The sequence below is a fragment of the Clarias gariepinus genome, chromosome 11 (assembly GCF_024256425.1).
Source record: "Clarias gariepinus isolate MV-2021 ecotype Netherlands chromosome 11, CGAR_prim_01v2, whole genome shotgun sequence".
NCBI lineage: Eukaryota > Metazoa > Chordata > Actinopteri > Siluriformes > Clariidae > Clarias > Clarias gariepinus.
The window spans coordinates 33,471,346-33,495,000 of NC_071110.1; the positions used below are offsets into that span (position 1 = coordinate 33,471,346).

At 42.9% G+C, this 23,655-nt stretch overlaps 2 protein-coding genes across 15 annotated transcripts in view; one reads left to right on the forward strand and one right to left on the reverse strand.

Annotated features, from left to right (window-relative positions):
- Positions 1–1,260: 1,260 nt before the first annotated feature.
- Positions 1,261–6,361, forward strand: cep57 (centrosomal protein 57). 3 transcript variants are annotated; one of them, XM_053507623.1, is made up of 10 exons: positions 1,261–1,318; positions 1,885–2,047; positions 3,099–3,260; positions 3,461–3,582; positions 3,660–3,830; positions 4,125–4,223; positions 4,371–4,451; positions 4,530–4,765; positions 4,914–5,058; positions 5,585–6,361. In XM_053507623.1, exons 2-10 carry the CDS (start codon positions 1,888–1,890, stop codon positions 5,726–5,728), a joined length of 1,320 nt encoding a protein of 439 aa, XP_053363598.1. In that variant the 5' UTR covers positions 1,261–1,318; positions 1,885–1,887; the 3' UTR covers positions 5,729–6,361. The 3 variants fall into 3 exon arrangements, with proteins under 3 accessions (XP_053363598.1, XP_053363600.1, XP_053363599.1); XM_053507625.1 differs by having other exon boundaries at positions 4,374–4,451; XM_053507624.1 differs by lacking the exon at positions 1,261–1,318 and adding an exon at positions 1,364–1,425.
- Positions 6,362–8,614: 2,253 nt separating this feature from the next.
- LOC128532862 (cGMP-dependent 3',5'-cyclic phosphodiesterase) overlaps positions 8,615–23,655 on the reverse strand; it is a 168,863-nt gene continuing 153,822 nt past the window's right edge. For all 12 annotated transcript variants that reach the window (XM_053506973.1, XM_053506969.1, XM_053506979.1 and 9 more), the window contains 13 exons: positions 23,645–23,655; positions 21,103–21,215; positions 20,156–20,356; positions 19,997–20,067; positions 16,220–16,342; positions 16,046–16,133; positions 14,707–14,754; positions 13,805–13,879; positions 13,507–13,606; positions 12,239–12,351; positions 11,570–11,608; positions 11,249–11,355; positions 8,615–11,130 (listed from right to left, as the gene is read on the reverse strand). The exon at positions 23,645–23,655 is cut by the window's right edge and continues 164 nt beyond it. In XM_053506973.1, the coding sequence (XP_053362948.1) occupies positions 10,896–11,130; positions 11,249–11,355; positions 11,570–11,608; positions 12,239–12,351; positions 13,507–13,606; positions 13,805–13,879; positions 14,707–14,754; positions 16,046–16,133; positions 16,220–16,342; positions 19,997–20,067; positions 20,156–20,356; positions 21,103–21,215; positions 23,645–23,655 (1,324 nt within the window). In that variant the 3' untranslated portion in view covers positions 8,615–10,895. The remainder of the gene's footprint in view (positions 11,131–11,248; positions 11,356–11,569; positions 11,609–12,238; positions 12,352–13,506; positions 13,607–13,804; positions 13,880–14,706; positions 14,755–16,045; positions 16,134–16,219; positions 16,343–19,996; positions 20,068–20,155; positions 20,357–21,102; positions 21,216–23,644) is intronic.

Sequence of the window (23,655 nt, forward strand, 5' to 3'; positions counted from 1 at the left end):
TCATTTCACATTGTGTCTGTGGAAACACACTTACTGTTTTCTATTTGTTTTGTACTTACCTGAGTTCTACTGCTGTTTTTAATGATTTGAGTTCACTAAGCATTTCAGTGATCTCTGATGTTATTCGTTCATGATGTTTTTCCAACCACATTTCTTCTTCTAAGGAGGATAGCTCATCACCAACACTGATAAGATCGCTCATGTAAACACTGATGTAAACACTGATGTAAACACTAATGTAAACACTAATGTAAACAGGATGATATAAGGACATCATGGACAGACCAGGAGGAGGTCAAGCACGCCTCAGCACGAGCCCTAATGCAGGTGAAGTTGATTTGACTCAACAGTAGAAACAACTGCTTGTTTATTAGGGATTCGTTTATACATTTTAATTTTATATCTGCAATTTATTCACTTATCTAAAGTGGCTTTGTGACAATGTTCAGTGTATAAAGTGCTTTTCTTTAGTGCGTTGTTTTGATGTTGACTACAGCGCTACAGATGTGAAATACACAATAAACACTTCTACTTCAGCGCGAGCCGGCTAACTCTCACACACACACACACACACACACACACACACACACACACACACACACACACACTATAAATATTAAAAAAGCTTATTAACCCCATCGACCTGCTGATCTCCCCCTGTGATTGGACATGGACACGGGAGTCTCTAGTCTCAGATCTGGAGTGTGAGAGGAGAGGAAAATAAATACACTTCAGGTTATGTTCTAACATCTAACATCCAAGCTCACATGAGTGTGTGTGTGTCAGTACTGTATGTGTTCTAACCTCTCTAACACACGGTGTGAATTTGGAGCAAATCTAGATAGATAGAATCTAATATAGGTTTTTGTTTTTGTTCTGTTTGAACGTATTATCTGAGCTCCCCTGTCCACCCTTTAGGAACTTTATATATCCAGAGGAAAAGACTCTTCAGACGCCTGAATACAAGACATCCTCTCTCCGAACTTCTACTAATATTTATTTAATTATACCCCACATCCTATTCCTTTTCTTATTTCTTTTGTTTGTTTGTTTGTTTTTGTGTGTTGTTATCGTCTCTGGAAGTTTCTGTCACCGAAACTAATTGCTTGTACTTGTCCATGTGCAAATGAACTTGACCATAAATCTCCTTCTGATTCTGATTTGTGTTCCTGCTAATCTGATGTGCTACTCTCCCGGTCCAGCAGGTGGCGGTAATGCGCATATAAAACGGCTGATACTAAAAAAAAAAAAAAACAACACACGAAGAAGGAGAAGAAGAAGAAGAGTTTACGCGCTAAAGCTGTGTGTAGCGGAGTCGGTGAGTTTACCTCAGAACATTAACGTGTATTTATTTTAAACAACCGCTGGTTACTCCTGTACAGTGTGTGTGAGTCAGCCTGTGCGCGCGCGCGCATCTTTGTGCGTGTATGTATGTTTATGTGTATTTATGTGTGTGTGTATTTATGTGTGTGTGTGTGTGTGTGTGTGTATGTATATGTATATATTTATGTATAATATGTATATGTGTGTGTGTGTGTGTGTGTGTGTGTGTATATGTGTATATATATACGTGTGTGCGCGCGCGCGCGGCACTGGGGGAGAAGGTTGTGTGGAAACTGTTAGCATGTTGCTAGGAGTCTGTTCTTCACAAACAGCATTAATAATAAATGTACATGTGTGACGTCACTGACAGGGCTCTACTCTAACATTAAACACTTTTTTTATTTAAAAAAAAGCCTCATTAACAATTGCTTTTTTAAGTTTTGTATGTTTTATGTGTCTGTGCTGAGGAGATGTTTAACTTTAAACAAAATACTTTATTCAACTTTTAGTACTTTCCTTCTGTTTTAATGTTTGTTTGTGTTTGTGTGTGTGTGTGTGCAGGAGATGAGCCAGATGTTGGACTGCGTGTCTTTGGCCTCCTACACGGAGTATCCCACTGACCGGCCTTTCATCAACACACGCCGAAACACACACCACGACACACACAGAAGAACACACCGCTCTGCGAAACCTGTGAAAGCGTTTCCTGAGAGCAGCGGTGCAGGTAACACAACGTGATTTACACACAACAGTGTACATGTGGGTATCAAACAGTTTGGAGATTCCAGCACCACGCAGGATGAACGTCATTCCTCAGTCGCCTTATAACCTGTATTTAGAAGAGGAGAATTCACCAGTGACGGTCCGGCCCCTTGGGACGGGTTCTCAGTGCACAGTGCCATAAAAGATAGTGTACTCGGTTGAGCTGTGGACCCGCCTCACTTTTTATACTTGTCTAGGTTATGGGCTCTTCCACTGTAAAGACTGTCGCGTTGTCTCAGGGTCGTACACGTACACCCAAGTTTCGCCTGGTAATGATCCTCGACATGAAGGACGGGTCATCCATGGCACGCTGACGGACTTCATGTTCCTTCTGCTCCTGGGTCAGTAGCCTGGGGACAAACTCGGCGCATGTTCAAATCCCACGTGAGGATCATCTGGACTGTTCCGACGATCATCATGCTTAAGCTGTCGAATGGTTTCAATATTTTTGGAAGTTGAGCTCGTCTTCCTGATCTCTCGTCGTCTTCCAGTCATGTTGTTCTGCTCTTGAAGCGCACGCGCCGCTCAAAACAGCCCTAACAACTTGTTGTGGCATTGGCGTAAAAACTTTACCGAAAAAAAAATCGTCTGTGTGGCAGATTTGCAGTTTCACACACAATTTCACATTCACTCTTTGTTCTAACTCGCTGTCCGTGATGAAATACAGACGTGGTAACGCACGTGATCAGAATAGCAGCAGTCACACAGTTCCTGATGTACACAGGAACATGTCTTTTGGCGCACTGACTTATGATGTCACTGTGTGTGTGACTGTGTGTGGCGCCGTGTGCTGCCCTGTTGGCTGTTGGCTTGTTACAACACTACTCTCCAAACATTTTAATACCACCTCATACACACTCCTGTTGCATATAATGTGCGCAAACATGTAATGTAAATTATTTGATTAAAAAATGCCTACATATTTACACATGCATCAAAAAAACAAACACAACTATAAATACACAAAATATTTAAATCGAAAGTGAAGTATTATGGTGTGTGTGTGTGTGTAGCGATCCTCTCCGCTCTGCAGAACCTACAGGAGAAGATCCAGAGGTTGGAGCTGGAGCGAATGCAAGCAGAGCGGAGGCTTTCGGGGGAGAACCTTCACACGGGGAACACAGCAGAGACAAAACCACACAAGAACCGGGACTCTCACACACACAGGAGACTGGGTATGGATCTGTATACACACACACACACACACACACACACACACACACACACACACACAGATAGTGAATACAGGGCAGGTGTGGTCAGGATTAGTTTTGGTCAGGGTGGAGGGTGGATATTCAATATATTTATATACTTTTAGTCATTACTTTCTTTGTGTTTACTCCTTGTTTGTGTGTGTGTGTGTGTGTGTGTGTAGATTTTGCCTCTCAGTTAGCAGCAGTTGAAGGTAAATGCAGTCGGTTGGAGAAACAGCTGGAGTTACTGAAGACGGTGGTGAGGAGCACAGAGTCAGACCGAGCAGCGGTTCTCAAACACCAGGTGTGTGTGTGTGTGTGTGTGTGTGTATGATGGGGTATGTGTCTTTGAGCATTGTGTGAGTTTGTGACTGTTTACAGGAGCGTGTGCGCGGCTCGAGCGATGTGTGTGTGAAGTTGGAGAGGTTGGAGCAGGACTGCAGGAGACTGACACACACTCAGAGCAGCGCCGAGGCCAAAATCAGACAGCTGGAGAGTAAACTGCAGGAGGAGGAACATCAGAGGAAACTCATCCAGGATAAAGCTACACAGGTTCTACTGCAGTCTGTCTCTTACACACAGTTCTGTTCTAACGCACACACACACACACACACACACACACACACACGTCTGCAGAAAGGAGGAATACTAACACTAACTTTATTTTGTGCTTGTTGAATGTTAACACACACGCACACACACACACTTGTAGCGTTTTTGTGTTTTATCTATCCTCTTGTGATCTCTTCGCTCTTGCTAACAGATTTGTTTTTATTTTTCAGTACATTTTATATTTAAACTCATTCTCAGCTTCAGTTTTCTGTCACCTGATCGGCTTCTTTTCAGTTACAGACAGGCCTTGAGGCCAATCGAATTCTGATCGAGTCCGTGTCGACCCGCCCACACCGCTCCTCCCAGAGCTCCAGGAAGAAGCTTGCGTCCAAGGTAACAAAGCGCTGCTTTAAGCCTGACGTTAGGAACCTCGGAGTGTAGGGGTGTGTCTGGTCCAGAGGATGGGGAGTGGCAGGGGTGGAGTTATTGAGCTTGAAATCTAGAAATGATGTCACTGCTGTTTCTCCTCTTCTTTCCCAGAAGCCTTTGCAGCAGAGACATTCTCTCACACAGCCACACTACAGACTGAGTCTGGGGGATGTACCGTTTGTGACTGGAACTGTATGTTATGTGACACACACACACACACACACACACACTGCAGTAACACCAGTTTAGTCCACAGTTGTTTCTGTCTAGTCTACAGGGACAAGTCACTCTGTCCGCGCTAACGTGCAGCACGTCCTGCACCTCCTGAAGCAACACAACCGTCAGCTGTGTAACGAACACGTGCTGGGAGCTACGCCCCCGACCAATGGGAAGGAGGCTTCAGAGCATCAGTCATGCGGTAGCTCCTCCTCTTCCTCTTCTTCTTGCAGGGAGGAGCTCTCGGAGCTGCTCCAGACGCTACAGGACGAGTTCGCGCGCATCAGCTTGTACGTTTACATTTCTTATGTTCAACTTTTTAGTTTCAGGACTTTAATGCAAATTTATTTAAATATTTCCAGTCATTTAGGTTACATTGGTGTAACTGTGTGTGTGTGTGTGTGTGTGTGTGTGTATTTGTGTGTGTGCGCACGACAGCGAGCACCAGGAGTTGGGGAAGCAGGTCCAGGCGTGTCGCTCTGACAGACTGAGGCAGGATTTGGAACGAGAGAGAGAGAACCTGGTGAAGAAGATGGAGGAAAAAGGAGAACAGATCGCTAAAGCGCGTCGACATCAGGCTCAGGTCAGCTTCATCCTCGCACTCATCCTCATCCTCACACTCACTGTTTATTTAAAAAAAATTAAAAATCTCAAACATCAAATAGTGACCACAACAACAATTATTATATAATTATGAAAAAAAATTATAACAGTAACAATTATTAAAGTCTTAATAATTAGTACAATATTTAAAATAAATAAAAAATTATACATTATATTTACATATATAGTTTTTTTATTATTATTTTAAATATTGTAAATGTGGTAAAAAAAGAGCCTGGTGGTCGTTCCATGAAAAACTGAGCTTCAGTCAAGTCACTTCCACTGCAGTTAATAAGTAATGTTCAGTGCACTAAGCTCCGCCCACTAGTTCCTGGTCTGGTAATGTGTAAGTACAGTCTGGGATCTGAACTTGGGTTCCTGCTCATGTACAGGGTGTGTGTCAGTAAACTCTTGGGACAAGAGCCTGGTGATGGCTGTGATCCAGCGCTGGAGCAGAGCGTGAGAAGATCTGTTTTAACAGACGTGTGTGTGTGTGTGTGTGACAGGTGGGGAAGTTGAGGAAGCAGTCTAGGCGTGAAGGTGAGCTGAAGGTGAAGTCTAGACCAGGAGAGCGCAGTAAGGACAGTCTGCGTCTGCTCAAGGACATGCGCACGCTGCAAACCTCACTGAGATCGGACCAGCTTCAGTAGGATTACTAACACACACACACGCACACACACACACACCCTCGCACGTCTCTGAAATCTGGGAGAACGAGCTTAGGTTTGGTGTTTTCCCGGATAAACACAGGAAAGTTCTAATCTTCTGAAAAACAAAAAACCTTGCACATTTTGTAAAATGTTTTTTTTTTTTTTCTCAAATGCAGTAATACACACACATAGAGGAAGTCCAGCGTCTGAGAGGGAAGAATACAAACAGCAAAACAGAAGCCGTTTTTATTTTTTAACAGACACACAGCAGATCCACCATCATCATCCTCAGATCCATCAAATCTCCACAGAAGTTTGAACACCATCACACCGTGACGCTGGACGTGTGGGACACGCTGCACTCTGGAACCTAAAACTCAGTGTTACCTTTTTAAAGATTATTCTTCCTTAAAAAAATGTTATGGGTTTATGATAACTAAAACAATGCAATAGGTGTTTAAAATCAGGGTTTTTTAAACTATTCAATCAGACTAATTACCTGGTGAAAGATTATACTTTTTCTTCCTTGAACTTTCTGCCCATAGAGACCATTTCCTTTCTTATTATTGTATGTCCCAATGTTTATAGGGATGACGGAGATGATTTCCAGCAGCGTAATAAAGAGAAAACATCTTTAGGAGTCACACTTTTTTAACGTTAAAACAACACAGTAATAATTACTTTTTATTATATTATAGAATGACTGAAACCATCAGTCTGAACGACCCTTAAGTGTTTGAGCTTTAATGGTAAAATGATTAATGCACTACAGATTCCCCTTAAAACTGAGGTTTTTTAATGAGTATAAATGTGTACTGTAGGTGTGCGCGCGCATGGACAGTTGAACCTGCGATGAGATTAGAGAAGTTGTTGATCAACAAGTTGTTGTGTCCCGTTGTTACTGCGATACAGGAGTAACAGCACCTTAAATGCGTTTCGCCAGAATCCGTGCGGTTCTGTTACTGTCGTGTCCCGACTTTGACGCCGCACGTCACTCACACTGCCGCTGATTACCTTCACTTACTTTAGCTTGATGCACATCTGTAACAGCTGACTACACGTGTAATGCATAAACGTGTTAAATATCAGTACAATCAAAAAACCTCCCGCGCGGAGGATAAACCTCTGACGGATCAGTAATCTTCGATTATTATACTGTTTTAATCTGAAGATTATGTATTTTGCAAAAACATCTACAGGACCAACATCTGGAATGCTGTAATATTTTGCACAAAACAAAAGGATTTAAGAGCAAATTTTTTTTATTTTTATGTTTGAAGTGAAATTTGGAATGATCTTTAATCTAAACATTCCTTAAAAACTCCTCAAGTCATAGATGATGTTTGGATTTAAACTTCCTGCTGTTTGAGGTTGAAGTGTGTGTGACGTTGGGAGCGTTTTATGCCTTAATAACTTTAAATAAAGTATTTATTTTGTCTTAACATCACTGTTTTTGGACGTTTTTTGTGAAATTTGAATAAAAACACATAAGAGCCTGAAATTTTTGTAAATTTATTTGGAAAACCAAAAAAAAAAAAAAACCTCACTGCAATATTTATATTCACCCTGTGTGTGTGTGTGTGATAACTGTAACTGGCCTTTTTCTCCGTGTCAGAGACAGGAGCAGTCTTTGACAGACTCGGTCCAGGCTGTACAGTATGTACACAGAGGTCACTCGAGGTCACGACCGGCAAAACCGACATTTGAGCACAGAACAGAAAGAAAACAGGATCACCGGAGTTGCCATGGTAACGCCACATCACTTCATTCAGTACTCTCATCATTGCTTACGTTATAAATATTTTACATTAATACTTTACTGGGAATAACTTTTTTAAAGAAATAATCCAGAGTCTTTTTTATATTCTCTTTTTTTTTTAAACCCATGATAAAGGTGAATCTCTTTATGTATTATAATTCGGATTTATCATTTGTGTGTGTGTGTGTGTAGAGCAGCCCTAAAGTTACACTTCTATTATAAATGTCATGTTTTAGACTTCTTAAAAAATTAAATTCTTATTTATAAGGAAATGTTTGCAATGAGGAATTAAACCACTAAACCTAAGAGAAGAGAGAGACCGACCACCGGCACCGCAGTTACACACACACACTCGGCTTAAATAGATAAAATAACTCGCTTTTTTTTTTTTTAAACATCTCTTCATTACACAGAATAGAATAAACATTACTTTAAATTCATATTTACAGTAAAGTGACGGAGGTTGGCACGAGAGCAAGTTTCACTTGTTAGTGAGGGAAAACAAAAACTGATTGAAAGATGAAACCTCACCTCCACCTACAGGTACAGAGAAACACCAGGAACATGTTCAGTAAAAGGAAGTGTAAAAAGGAATAATTTAAAAACACACGCTGTTATTTACACGCTGCAGGAGAGACACGCGCCGCACACCAGAGCTGAAGCTAAAACACAGCGCGCGCTGCGTGATGATGATGATGATCGACTACAGCGCAATACAGTCACGTGTTTAAGAGAACGAAGCGGATTTTAAAATAAAACTTCACTTTTAATACATAGTTTTTTATGTTTATGAAATGTGGCTCGTGCACGCTGTACAGAAGTGAATTCACACACCTGGATTTGTGGCTTTCAGTAGTAAATCACGTGTGAGAAGCTGGAGAGGTCGTCGTGTTAGCAGAGGTGAGAAAGTCTTGGCACCTTAGAATGATTTTAAATCAAATGAAAAAACAATTTGGATCATGAAAATGAGTGAGTTTGATGAAATTAGCATTTTTTTTGCTTTGTAGGCATTTTGATTTCCCTTCAAGTTTTAATTAATATTTTTGTGTGTTTCTTTTCTTAAATAAATGCGAGTAAGCTGGAAGTTTATCCATAAACCTATTTAATACTGAAGTCAAACCTGTATAAAAACATCTGGATTTATCTGCAGTATTCCTGAAGACGAGTTAATGAATGAACAGATAAAATTTGTTCCTCTGTACATCATTTCTAAAAAAATATTAACAGGAAACACACAATTAGACCTCTTTATTGATTGAATTAGAGATTAATTACTGCAATCTAATTTATTCTTAGTCTGCTTGGATTTAGGCTGGGGGGGTGGGGGGTTGACTTTCACACCTCCGCTAACACACCTGCAGCTTTAAAAGTGTGTGTGTGTGTACAGTGTTTACTCAAAAAGGCAACATAAACGTGATAAGGCAAATCCATATTTGTACATATTTCTATTTTCCGCCTGAGTAGTGAACCTCTTCACGTGCCTCGGAGGGCGCCGTAGCCCTTAAAGTTCCTCTGGTTGCGTTATGTACAGGAGGTCGGAGCGCCGCCGCCGCGGGTGTGACGTCCCCAGGAGGTTTGTACTGTAGTGGCCTTTAACTCATCAGACGTGGTTCGGATCGCGGCCTGTGAGGGGAAAACGAGTGCAGATATTTCGGCTTTCCTGAACCCGAGTCACGTGACAGGGTGAGGGAGGGGTCGAGGGCAAAACCTTCAGCAGCCTTTTGAGAGAAACGTGTGAAAAGTCATTGAAAGTTGTGAATGTATGAAAGTCCAGTTCTCACTCTCATGAGTTTTTTTGCTAGGGATCGTACAGTATTCCCAATACTGGGTTATACGGTAGGGGCGTGTGTTAGCGGGGTGTGTAGGGGCGACCCGCAGTGAGGCGCAGCCTGCTGGTCTGGACTGTGAAGCTTCTGAACATGCACAAAAACAAAACCAGCAGAGCTTCGGCTCGTCGCGCAGGGTCGTGGTGCGTTTCTTAAAGGTCACGTCTGAACATTACTGACGTGAGTCGAAAGCGGAGCAGCTGTGTGTCACATGACGAGGAAGAATTTTAAGCTCCATACACACGCACTACAAGTCAAAAGTTTGTACCCCCCTTCTAACTCCCTGGTCGTCCCTGATGTTTATTTCTCTCTAAAAACAATACTGAAGGTGTTTATTATCCCAAACACACAATAATCTCCTCTGAACAGTTGATATTGAGATGTTTATCTGCTCCTTCTGCTCTGTAAAGCTTCATAACGGCTCTAATCTGAGGTGCTGGTTGTTAATTGGTGATTTCTGAGGCTGGTGACTCTAAATGAACTTCTCCTCTGCAGCAGAGCTCAGGTTTGGTCTTCATGAGAGACAGTTTCATCATCATGGAGCTTGATGGGTTTTACAAACACACTCGACACAATACTGTTCTTGTGAGATCTGGTCCAGAACAGCTGACCTCAGTAACAACTGATTGATGTTGTTGTTGTTGTTACATAAGTACATAATTCCATATGTGTTACTTTATAGTTTTGAAATCCACAGTATTGTTGTCGAATGTAGAAAATAAATCAGTTAACAAAAACAAAGGAACTTTTGAGCATGCGTGCGTGTGTGTGTGCAGGTTGTAGGGATCAGTAGATTGTGAACATCACACAGAGATTTTAAAGTAATTTACATTAGGTGTGTTTTCGGCGCTGCAGAGTGTCGGATCAACCGCAAGCCCACGGTTTAAAACTTTTTAAACAATTCAAAGCAAAAATCATGAAACTGGGAACTGGGCTTGTCTGTGTGTGTGTGTGTGTCTGTGTGAGTGAGTGTGTGTGAGAGAGAGAGAGAGAATGGCCTCATGTCGAGTGTTCTCTCATCATAGGAAGTCTCACTCACTCATGCGGATGAATAAGGGACGTGAAGGACTTCTGATTGTCTTTAAAACAACTCGTTCTGCGCGGGAAATTAAAAAGCTAGCTTGCGACAATGACATTCCTACGGCGACGCTGACGCAAACATTTCCTGTAAACTTTATCAACTTAAATTCACTTCTTTACATCCGGATGGAGTTTATAACGTTTACAGCAGGACAGAAAATATATTATAAAACCAAACACTCCGGCTTTGTTCAGCTATCAAAACGTTACGCAAATAATTAAAGAACAGATCTCGGAAATATTCGACAAGAAAACACAAGGCTCCACCCACTCCCCCCTCCCCCCCATCGGTCCCCGTGTTCTGCTTGCGCAAAAAGTTCGTATGGCAGGAAATGACATCATTATCTGCAGCATATCAGCTCCGCCCACAAAACTCCAGTGTCTTGACAGTCCTGTGATCGCATCGCGGTCAGTTCGCTCTACGGCGCCGTCCTCTCTGAGACGACGTCACGGTGTAAAGTCCACCTGTCTCTGAATGAAAACGCTGCGTTCCGGGGACGTCTCATTGCTCCGCCTTGCCGCACTCGTCGTCCAGGCAGCCGTTCATGCGGTGCCCGTCGTCCCCGAACGCCCCCTGAGCCTGCATCAGCTCGTACTCCTCGTCCAGGAAGTCCAGCGAGTTGTTGCTGGGTAAACCGCGGATGGTGAACTTGTGTGAAACTTTGGTCCACTGCTCACGATTCGCCGCCACTCGCTCGTACAGTTCTGTTGATCGCGGGAAAATCTCTTGCAGCAGCCTATCAGAGAGAGGGGCGGAGCAAGAGTGAACAAATCAGTGTTTATTATAAAAGAACCCAAAGAGAAATCTAGAAGGTTAAACCAGAAGTTCTGATGTGATTATTTATCGTCACTGACTTGTAGATGGGCATCGCGATGTGCTCCATGAAGCTGATCTGTAACTCTGGGATGTACGCCTTCTCCCTGTCCATCATCTCACTGGGCCTGTTCCCCATCGCCTTCTCCTGCACACACACACACACACACACACACATTCATAATACAGCGATACAATAGTAAGTAATTACACCCTGAGCCTTTGCTTTGTCTGTTCATCAAAAACTTTTTTTTTTCTTTTTTTTTTTTACAGACACCCTGTAAAAGAGAAGATATTCTAATCACACACACACACACACACACACACACACACACACAACACATGTAAACACACTCACGTACCAGATCACCCTGAGAGAAAAACTCTTTGTAGATCAGCTCCTATAGGACAGAAAGACGACGGCAAAAACAATGAGTTTGGACAGGAACTGTAACAGACAGTAACTCCAACACTGAGAGAGAGTTTAGTCCTGGATTTAAACATGTTAAAGTAAACCAGTGACTGTAGAGTTTCAGTGCAGAACATCAGCCTCGTTCACGGGGTAACAAGTTTAATTATAATAATTTTTTAGGAGATTAGTGCAAATACCAAATAAAATAACATAAATAAAAGACAACTGTTGGAATGATGATAAATGGAAAAAACGGCATTAGTCTTATGCAAAACGCTTAAATAAACATCTGTATAATATCTGTAAATAGATAAACTTTGAAAAACAATGTACTGCTTAATAGCTGAAAGAAAGATGAGAAAAGCAGGATGTGGTGACACGTGTTAATAAATTAAACTTGACGTGAGCTGTGCAGTATCACACTGGACGCACCGGTGATGTGCCGTAATAAGGTGCTGAACCTGAGCAGGTGAAGCCACACCCAGGAGTCACATGACTGTACAGGTGATACAGGTGTTATGAACACGTGGGAGGGACTGTACCGCCTACAAGGACCTTCTGCACTGAAACTTAACTTCACTGTTTTATGTAAGGGTCAAAGGTCAAAGGTTATCCTCACAGCGATCTTCCTGGTGGTCTTCCAGCCCTTGGTCTGGTCTGAGAGGTCACAGGAGGTCATCAGTAGGCACAACAGCAGGCTGCGGTGCGTCCGGTTCTTCGGGTTGTACCCGACTACAACACACACACACACACACACACACACACACACACCATCATTACTATTAATTCAGTTAATAATTTATTCATCGGGTCATTAATTATTTCATCAGTAATTAATTGTTAGCATCGATATTAATGTTATCTTTATGTCACCAATAAATATTTTTTAAAAAGTTATTTTTCTACATGTAGCATAAATAAGTACGCCCCTGTTTATTATGAACTAATAAAGATACTAAAACTTTGCCGTCCCATCGACGCCGTCCCATCAGTCCAATGCGAAAGTTTAATGTTTTTTCAGTTCTGCTCACGTTTCTAAATGTATTTAATTAAATTATAAGTTTTTGCCCTCCCTTTATTTAATTTATAACTGTTTCAAAACAACTGTTACCAAGTCAAATTTCTCTCTGGGAAACTGTTTTTGCCAAGAAAAAAAATTGGAATAAAATTTCTAATATATAGAAATAGAATTTTAAGAAAATTAAGCGTAATATAAAACCCTGATCATGGGATTGGATCGGCGTCGTGTCTAATCTCAGATACGTTTAGGAAAACTCGTGAAACACCAGCCCTCGATTTATTTGAGTATCCTGTACGCTGTAGCAGAAATTTACAAAACCTCCACCTTGTTGCAGAGACGTTCCACTAAGTGCGCGTGTGTGCGTGTGTGTGTGTGTGTGTGTGTGTGTGTACATGGAGTATATTTCTTTAATCTAATAATTCTGATTAGAGAGGCTAACTGAGCTGTTTACACGCAGGCTTGATCTGATAAGCCTGTGTGTGTGTGTGTGTGTGTGTGTGTACACAGTTAAAGCATTTAATCAGTGTGTGTTATCTGTGATGTGTGTAAAGTGCTCCTGCTCTCTGTGAAGTGTTTAATCTGCTGGTAATATATTAAAGGTTTCGCTTTGCAATTTTGTAAAAATTCGGTGAAAGATGAAGAAGAACACTAAGACGGACCCGCGTGTCATCATGGGAACCATATTTGTGTTTCTGCTGATCTTTCTAATTAAACAGCGATCTTAGACACACGCGCAAACACACACACTCCTGCGCTGTTTAGACAGGAGCAAAGGACATGAGGACATATATAGCTGATCAGGGACGAGGGGCGTATCAACACTGGCCTGATACTCTGATACGTGTGTGTGTGTGTGTGTGTTTTACCCTCTGCCATCTTCTGCAGGTCTTTAAAGATGCGCAGGTGATGAGCCAAATCAGTGGCCAGTATGATGTCTCTCATCAGGTCCAGCATCCTCTGGTAGTCCTGAGAACCAGAGCAGCGCACACACACACACACACACACACACACTGCTGTTTGTTATGTTTAGAATAATAAAGTGAAACGGGACGAACGAGGAGCTCCAGTGTGTGTGTGTGTGTGTGTGTGTGTGTGTGTGTGTGTGTGTGTGTGTGTGTGTGTGCGTGTGTGTGATAAAGCCTTTGTTTAGACGAGGTTCTGTACCTTTCTGGAGAACTTCTCAAAGATGTTGCAGCCGTGTGTGTTCAGGATGGCAATGGCCTGAGCAAAGTGATGTCTCTATTCAAACAAACACACACACACAATTAGTCCAGAAGGCGTCCACTAGAGGGCACCAGAGTTGCACGAGTGACACTGACCCCCTGGCCCTGTGCTACGTGTCTGCACTCTCTCACACGTGCTCAGTTTCCTCTAACACACGCGTGTGTGTAACATCGTTCTCAGAAAACTCACTCAGAAAATCCATGTGATGAGTTTAATATTGCCGAGTCCCGCGCTCTGATTGGTCAGAAGGTGTTGATTAATTCTCCCTGACAGTAGCGCAGGTTTATATTAATGCACTCGCCCTGATGCCTTATGGTTTCTATAGTAACCGCTCATGTACAGGGAGTTTCGTGGTTCCTCTGTAACTAACTGACATTTCTGTCTCATTAACCTGAAGAGGGAATAAAAAAAGAGTCTGGTGAGGGAACGAGTGTTTATAACTGCTGTAATGAAGGTGACAGGAGGAACCCGCGGACATGACGTGTAACTACACACAAGGAGGAAAATATTACAGTTCATTTATTATTAAATTGTTGGTCGTCTGGGTGGAGTCTCCACTTCATCACAAGACTTTTACTTCACCACTAAGTATTTTACTGTAACACACACACACACACACACATACTGTGTTTAATACTTAAAATAAAAACAGCCAGACAAAAAGGCCAGCACCACTCACCATGACCTTTAACCCTAACTGCATCTGATTAAACTGATCAGCAGGTTATGAGTTTAAACCCCAAACTGTTAAAAAACTGAACACACAAGTCTGAGACGCACACAAGCATTTTCTTTAACTAATATATATATATATGATTGATGCAGTGTGTGTGTGTGTGTACCTCCATGACTGATCCTTCAGAGCTGTACAGGGCTGCCAGAACAGATTTCTGAAAAATAACAATTGTGTAACAATATAAAAATCAAAACTCTTTACATGTATATAAATGTCTACTGAGTCAAAAATTATCCGCACTCTGGCTGTAGAATTTATTTTAATTAACCTCTAGAATAAAGACAAATGCATCATATTTCAACAATCTCCTTGCCATCAACAAGCTTTTATGTTCCTTTATCAAAATTGTTTTATTCTGAGCTGCGAGACACGAACGCACCGCTGTCTTCAGTTCTTCATCAGAAGTGAGTCTTCGTCCTCGTAGTTCTGCTTTCAGGGGACCGAACAGACGACAGTCAGATGGAGTGAGATCAGGACTATAGTGAGGAGCTTTAACACCTCAGAGTGTCGACAGTGAGGAGCAGAAGTGTGTGGACGTGCATCGTCACGTGACGTTTAATCTAAAGTTCAGTCTTCAGCTCCTCAATAAGCGTCTCGCTGTAACGAGTTTATTGTTGAACCTTTTTACTGATGATGTTCCAATACTTCTGGCCCTTGAGAATCCCAGAAAACTAAAAGCGTTGATGAATTTTCCAGCTGATGGTCCACTTTTCTCAGTCGGTGATTGAGGATGTTTCTGTTCCACTCTCTGCCGTTTACTCTCAGGCTCGTAGTGATGAATCCCTGTCTCGTCTTTAAGTAACTTTCACCTTCCGTAGAGTATCGCTTTAAACTGTGTTCACAGACATACAAACACATCTGTTCATGATCTTCTGCGAGGTGTCTTGGCACCAGGTACACCCTTAAACCACAAAAAAAACCCACAAATCTCTGAACGCTGTTCTCCTTCTATGCAAATCACAAGCGGGGCTTCTATTTTTGCTCGCACCGCAGTTACAGATGAACTGATGTAACACGTTCACACCTGAACAGCAGTGACCTGGGAGACAGGAGCCTCAAACGGAGAGCAGTGATAAGACAGAGCGGCCTGCGGAAGGTTTATTATAACTGGAGTGCGGCTAATTTTTGACTCACCCTCATGTATAAAGATACTGAGGTGATGTTGAGGACTCTTAAACACAGGACAGATGTGTAGAGCCCCGCTTCCATAAATAAAGATTATAACTTTATATAAAGGGTCTGAGGTGTTGTAGAGTGTGTGTGTGTGTGTGTGTGTGTTTGTAAAGTGTATACAATCATTCCTGAGTGTTTACTCTTTATTTGTGTTTGACTTCCACAGTACATTTATATAAACCTCTGTATTAACCACCAACTTCTGCTTTATTATTGTTATTATTATTATTATTGTTATTATTATTATTATTATTATTATTATTATTATTTACCGAGGCCACTTGGAAGGAGTTGTTTGTTCCGCGGTGGTCCAGATCGTGACACATGCAGGACACAAACAAAGCGAGAATCTCAATATCCCTGAAGAGGAAACACACAAATAATGAACCTGGTCAGTGAACTGTATGTGTGTGTGTGTGTGTGTGTGTGTGTGTGTGTGATCTTACTCGAGGTAGTTGTTGAGCTCCAGGTTCTTATAAAGCAGGTAACAGAAGTGAGACACAGAGAACGCGTGCGTCCAGTTGTGGTAGGGCGGATCTCTATAACCCTTCTTCACCATCAGGCAGAACCTACGCACACACACACACACACACACACACACTTCAGGATGTCACCAGCAACATTGCTAATGATAGATGATTTAATTTCTTTTAATAATGCCTCGAGGTGAGTGTTTAATTTAATATTCTGAGATAAAACAAAAGTGTGTCGTGTGTAATTCTCCCGAGGTGTTCCATCCATCAGTACGGTTCTCATCCAGTCTCAGGAGATGGAGGGAACATTTATTTTAAAAGCCCACTACAGGTTACTACAGGTGTGACACCGGAGAAATGAACCTTTATGAACTGCTCTAAACTCTCCAGATCAATCCCTGAGTAGAATGAACCCATCACCCTTTTGATAATTCTTTTGATTGTGTAAAGCTGCTTTGCGGCATTGAAAATTGCTAAAAGCGCTATACAAATAAAATTGAATTGAACTGAATTGAATCACCCTGACTGCAGTAATCACCTGTTACAGGTCATCCTCCAGAGTTCTGTTACAGGAACATGTTTGTAGGTCGGATTTGTTCGTAAAGTGAGTCTTATACACCTTTGACATAAATATACAATGTAAAGCCAGTGTTGGGGATGTTACTTTTTAAAATAACTAATTACATTACAAAATTACTCTCGTTACAGCGTTACTTTCTGATAAAAGTAACTAGTTCAGTACTTTTCCACTGCAGAAAATGAAAACTCCTTTGTGATTCCTCATGCATGTTGTTTTAGTTAAGACCTTTATAATTATTCTACCATCATCACTCAGTCAAGTTTGGCCCATAATCTGTTAACTACTAATACCCCATCTCACCTACTAACACCCCTATCTCACCTACTAATACCCCTATCTCACCTACTAATACCCCCATCTCACCTACTAATACCCCCATCTCACCTACTAATACCCCAATCTCACCTACTAATACCCCCATCTCACCTACTGATACCCCATCTCACCTACTGATACCCCTATCTCACCTACTGATACCCCTATCTCACCTACTAATACCCCCATCTCACCTACTAATCCCCCTATCTCACCCACTAATACCCCCATCTCACCTAATAATACCCCCATCTCACCTACTGATACCCCTATCTCACCTACTGATACCCCTATCTCACCTACTAATCCCCCTATCTCACCTACTAATACCCCCATCTCACCTACTAATCCCCCTATCTCACCCACTAATCCCCCCATCTCACCTAATAATACCCCCATCTCACCTACTAATACCCCCATCTCACCTACTAATACCCCCATCTCACCTACTGATACCCCATCTCACCTACTGATACCCCTATCTCACCTACTAATACCCCCATCTCACCTACTAATACCCCATCTCACCTACTAATACCCCAATCTCACCTACTAATACCCCCATCTCACCTACTGATACCCCATCTCACCTACTGATACCTCATCTCACCTACTGATACCCCTATCTCACCTACTAATCCCCCTATCTCACCTACTAATCCCCCTCTCTCACCTACTAATCCCCCTATCTCACCCACTAATACCCCATCTCAGCTACTAATCCCCCTATCTCACCTACTAATACCCCTATCTCACCCACTAATACCCCCATCTCACCTAATAATACCCCCATCTCACCTACTGATACCCCATCTCACCTACTGATACCCCTATCTCACCTACTAATCCCCCTATCTCACCTACTAATACCCCCATCTCACCTACTAATCCCCCTATCTCACCCACTAATCCCCCCATCTCACCTAATAATACCCCCATCTCACCTACTAATACCCCCATCTCACCTACTAATACCCCCATCTCACCTACTGATACCCCATCTCACCTACTGATACCCCTATCTCACCTACTAATACCCCCATCTCACCTACTAATACCCCATCTCACCTACTAATACCCCAATCTCACCTACTAATACCCCCATCTCACCTACTGATACCCCATCTCACCTACTGATACCCCTATCTCACCTACTAATCCCCCTATCTCACCTACTAATCCCCCTCTCTCACCTACTAATCCCCCTATCTCACCCACTAATACCCCATCTCAGCTACTAATCCCCCTATCTCACCTACTAATACCCCTATCTCACCCACTAATACCCCCATCTCACCTAATAATACCCCCATCTCACCTATTGATACCCCATCTCACCTACTGATACCCCTATCTCACCTACTAATCCCCCTATCTCACCTACTAATACCCCCATCTCACCTACTAATCCCCCTATCTCACCCACTAATCCCCCCATCTCACCTAATAATACCCCCATCTCACCTACTAATACCCCCATCTCACCTACTAATACCCCCATCTCACCTACTGATACCCCATCTCACCTACTGATACCCCATCTCACCTACTAATACCCCCATCTCACCTACTAATACCCCATCTCACCTACTAATACCCCAATCTCACCTACTAATACCCCCATCTCACCTACTGATACCCCATCTCACCTACTGATACCCCTATCTCACCTACTGATCCCCCTATCTCACCTACTAATCCCCCTCTCTCACCTACTAATCCCCCTATCTCACCCACTAATACCCCATCTCAGCTACTAATCCCCCTATCTCACCTACTAATACCCCTATCTCACCTACTAATACCCCTATCTCTCCTACGCGGTTTCGCACAATGGCCGTAAGTACGGTTCATCATGATTCACCGCGAGTTTTGGCGCTGTGATTAGGTTTCCATCTTTCCGCGTGTCGGTCCTCGCATAGTCGAACCACACAGGTGAGATAGGGGTATAATCGGGGGGCGGGGCTTGTAGGACGACTTTCACACACTAATGGAATGACTGCTGTCTGGATCACGGATCACATAAATTGTCTAAATAACGGATTACATTTTTGAAAAAGTCACTAAATAACTGAGTACTTAAATGGCGGACCTGACGCGTTAGATTACTCGTTACATCAAAAAAGTCATCCGAGTCCTCTAACCTGTTACACCCAACACTGTGTAAAGCGTACAAATCCACTTGACTAAATCTCTCCCCTTTACCCACACTGCCATCATGTGGCCAAAAACTGTAATCGTGCCTAAGGAAATGTTTTTCAGTGAAATGTAACAGTGTTGTCTCATTTTAAAAATTCAAAGGACTTTATTAATCCTAAAAGGAAATTGCTTTGTCTTTGTTGCAGTTGCTTTCTGTTGTTTCAAAAAAGATAAAACATAATAAAACATAAATTAGACAAGGGAGGATGAAAAAAAACCTCCCTAAGAACCATAAACGCTGTATTGCATTAAACAAGGTAAAAAACAAAAGCACAACACATGAGTGATTTACATGTACATTGTACCAAGAAGGGAAAAAGGAAAAGGCACTGCAGAGTTATAATACAGTTATTAATATTGTTCATTTGTTCACATCTACTATACAAATGTTCGTAGAATCGCAGCCCGTTCATATCTGCGGAAATTCATAACTTGAATGTTCATAAGTCGGAGACGACCTGTATTATGAATTCCAATCTTCTCTCTCATCACACACATATACAGACACACACACACACACACACATGTTAAGGAGGAGCAGCAGAAATGAGACAAATTCTGTGTTAATGATGTAGAAGATCATGTAAAGATGAGTATAAAAGGGTGGACAGGGAGACGGGATGATGAGAGACAGAGAGACAGAGAGGGGGGTGTACCTGGCCAGAGTGTGCAGGTCAATCTTGTAGGTGTTTATGAAGCCCATGTCCTCAAACATACTCAGGATTCCCTAAAGAGAGAGAGAGACAGAGAATGAAAGAACACTTTTACCATGTACTGTACCTCTAACACTCTCTCTCTCTCTCTCTCTCTCTCACCATGGGCGTGGTGTCATCGGGCAGGGAGCGCGGTGTGTAGGTGAACTGAGAGAAGTTGGGGTGGAGGGTGTGTACAGGGTCGATTCCTCTCATCAGCAGCCGGACCACCTCCTCCTCACACACCTTCATGTGGTACATCATCATCTCATTGGCCAGGTGACTCCGGAACTGAGCCTCGTGTACCCTCTTATACAGCAAAGACTGTACACACACACACACACACACACACCAGTAAACATCAAAGCACCAGGTGAGTGTTTCTTCCTGTACAGGAGAGTGAGACGTGATTCCTCACATTAATCTCAATCACACACAGTAAAGCAAAAACTCCAGCGTCTGACTCCAGGAATACCACGGCCCTTCTCCTGTGTGTGTGTGTGTGTGTGTGTGTGTGTGTGTGTGTGTGTGAGGCCCAAAGCTTCTTCAGTTCCCTGCTCACCAGTTAATACTGCATTCGGTGTAAAGCTGCAACTTGTAATTTTTACATTTTCATTAATTTATTAGCGCTTTTTAACAATGATCATTATCATAAAACAGCTTTATAGAATTAAAAGAAAGTGGAGATGTGTGAAGAAATACGTATCAATCAAAATGATCAGATTAACAGACGGTCACTACAACAGAACCGAACCAGGATTCCATTTGAAACTTTCTGTGGAGGGAAATGACGTTTTAGAGTTTCCACATTAGCACTTACAGTGATTAAACAGGAACATTATATCAGTTCTACTTAATTGATTTTAAAACTTAATGACTCGCAATTAAATATAATTAGGGCGGCGCGGTGGCGTCGTGGTTAGCACTGTGTCCTCACACCTCTAATTCCCGCCTTGGGGTTGGTGTGTGTGTGTGTGTGTGTGTGTGTGTGTGTGTGTGTGTGTGTGTGTGTGTGTGTGTGTGTGTGCATGCATGGAGTTTGTTAGGATCAGTCAGTTAACCGCACTCACATGGGCGATGCTGATCCCGCAGTAGATGGAGAAGGCCGTGGCCAAGTCCTCATCGAACCGGTTAAACCACGGACCGTTTGTCTTATTCACCAACTCGGCAACACCGATAACATCTGGAGAGAGAGAGAAAGGGAGGGAGAGGGGGAGGAAAAGAGAGAGAAGGAGAGAGGAAGAGAAAGAGGGAGAAAGAGGTAGAGAGAGAGAAAGGGAGGAAGAGAGGAAGAAAGAGGGAGAGAGAGAGAGAGGGAGAGAGAGAGAGATTGAGAGAAAGAGGGAGAAAGAGGTAGAGAGAGGGAGAGAGAGAGAGAGAAAGAGGAAAAAAGAGGGGGAGAGAGAGAGGGAGAGAGAGAGAGATTGAGAGAAAGAGGGAGAAAGAGGTAGAGAGAGAGAAAGAGGGAGAGGGAGGGAGAGGAAGAGAGAGAGACAGGGGGAGAGAGAGAGAGAGGGAGAAAGAGGGAGAGAAAAAGAGAGAGAGAGAGGAAGAGAGAGAGGGAGAGAGAGAGAGAGAGAGAGGGAGAGGGAGAGAGGAAGAAAGAGGGAGAGAGAGAGAGGGAGAGAGAGAGAGATTGAGAGAAAGAGGGAGAAAGAGGTAGAGAGAGAGAAAGAGGGAGAGGGAGGGAGAGGAAGAGAGAGAAAAAGAGGGAAAGAGAGAAAGAGAGAGAGAGGGAGAGAAAGGGAGAGGAAGAGAGAGAGAGAGGGAGAGAGAGGGATGGTCAGTCGAGACATAGAGAATACCCATGATGCACTCTGGTATTTCCTACAAGCTGAAGAGTAAACCCGTGAAGTGAGAGCCGCTGCGGCGTCCTGAAGGTCCGAGGACATGAACATGAAAGCTACAGCGGGTGGGACCGCTCCCTCTCACACTACACGTCATCCCTCCACCGGGGTAGGGTTCCCGCGATCACTAGTGCACGCTAACACTAGCACGCTAACATTAGCTCCTGATGAGGGACTTGACTGCAGCACGCCGGGTGTTCAGGGCCGCTGTGGTGATGAGACTCTTACACACTGCAGCTTTAAACACATCAAACAGAATCAAAACTATTTCATCACTTCTGAAAAAGACGCAGTGCATTCTGGGTAAGTTCTGTTCTGAAGTCTTCTTTAACGTCTACACGCCTAATCGGGTATCTAAATTCGTCTCTCTCTCTCTCTCTCTCTCTCTCACACACACACACGCACACACACACATAGATACACACACATAGATACACACACAAACACAGCTGAAAACCCTACAGTCTTGTCCTAAAAATACACTTGAACACACAGGGAGCATCCAGATCGGCACTAAACTCCAAACAGCTAATCTGTTCCTGATAAAAGCATCTGAAAAGTTTCGAAAACACACACACACACACACACATACACACACACACACACACACAGCTGAAGACACTTACATGCATCATCGTCATTATACAAGTCTAAACCAAACGACTAATCTGCTCCTGCTAAAAGCATCTAAACACACACACACACACACACACACACACACACACACACAGCTGCCGGAGAGTGAATGATCCTGTCAGATGCGGCTCCTTCATGGTTATTTCACTCAGGTCCTAAAACAGATGTTTTCTCCTTCAAAGGTGAAGAACTTTCGAGGAACGCTCGTAGCGCGGTGTCTGTGAACGTGTAGTTACACACACTCCGCTACATCACACACTCCGCTACATCACACACTCCGCTACATCACACACTCCGCCAGAACATCAGAGACACAGCTTGCTAGCAGGTTAATGTTCTGCAGTGTAAGCATCCCGTACGCTAACTGGCTAATCAGCAGCGAGGATGGGAGCTGGAACGAGAACCCATCACCAGCTGCTCAGACGTCTGAGTTAATCAGATCCAACATTGATCAGACCATCTGTTGAGGATTTCTAAGAATTCAGCTGAAACAACTGTTTAAAAAACCTGTTATATTACCTTAACCTTAATTACGAGGAGCGTTCAAGTCAAACAGGGACTTGTGCTGAAATTAAAAGTGTAAAAGTGATGGACGTTTACAGAAGACTTCAGGCACAGGGCGGTGATGAGACTCTTAAAGGCAGTTAAACATCAACGTTTTAAAGAAGACATTCCCACATGTTTGGGCCATTAAAGGAGTTCCTGGGGGGCCAGTGTTTCAGACAGGAATGAGTTCATGAATCAGTTCTGAATCTGGTTCTGATGCACTAAGAAAACTTTCTCCCTTGATGGTGTCCAAGCTCTAGTGAAACACTGGGATAAGTGCACTAGTGTGTCAGGGGGTTATACAGAGACATAAAGAAATAAAAACACTCACTTTCACCCTCTGAGTCTATAAACAGTGTTTGGGGAGATTTTGTGTTTGTTTATTTTAATGTAAATTCTTCAAGCTGAACACTGATTGGTCGTTACACAGGAGGCGTGGCCAGCCTGATTCATTTCAAATGTGGTACAGATTTAACCCGCACGCTAGACTCTAATCGCTCTAATCAACGTCCAGCGCCCTGAAACACACAGTACACACACTTCTCTCTCTCTCTCTCTCTCTCTCTAATCTCCGCCTTCTTACCTCCGTTCTCA

Excerpts from the sequence above, each read along its gene's own strand:
- cep57 (XM_053507623.1), top strand. The coding sequence starts at position 1,888 with ATGAGCCAGATGTTGGACTGCGTGTCTTTGGCCTCCTACACGGAGTAT. Across the intron at positions 4,224-4,370 it reads GGAAGAAGCTTGCGTCCAAG|AAGCCTTTGCAGCAGAGACA; the intron begins GTAACAAAGCGC and ends CTTCTTTCCCAG. Across the intron at positions 5,059-5,584 it reads CGCGTCGACATCAGGCTCAG|GTGGGGAAGTTGAGGAAGCA; the intron begins GTCAGCTTCATC and ends TGTGTGTGACAG.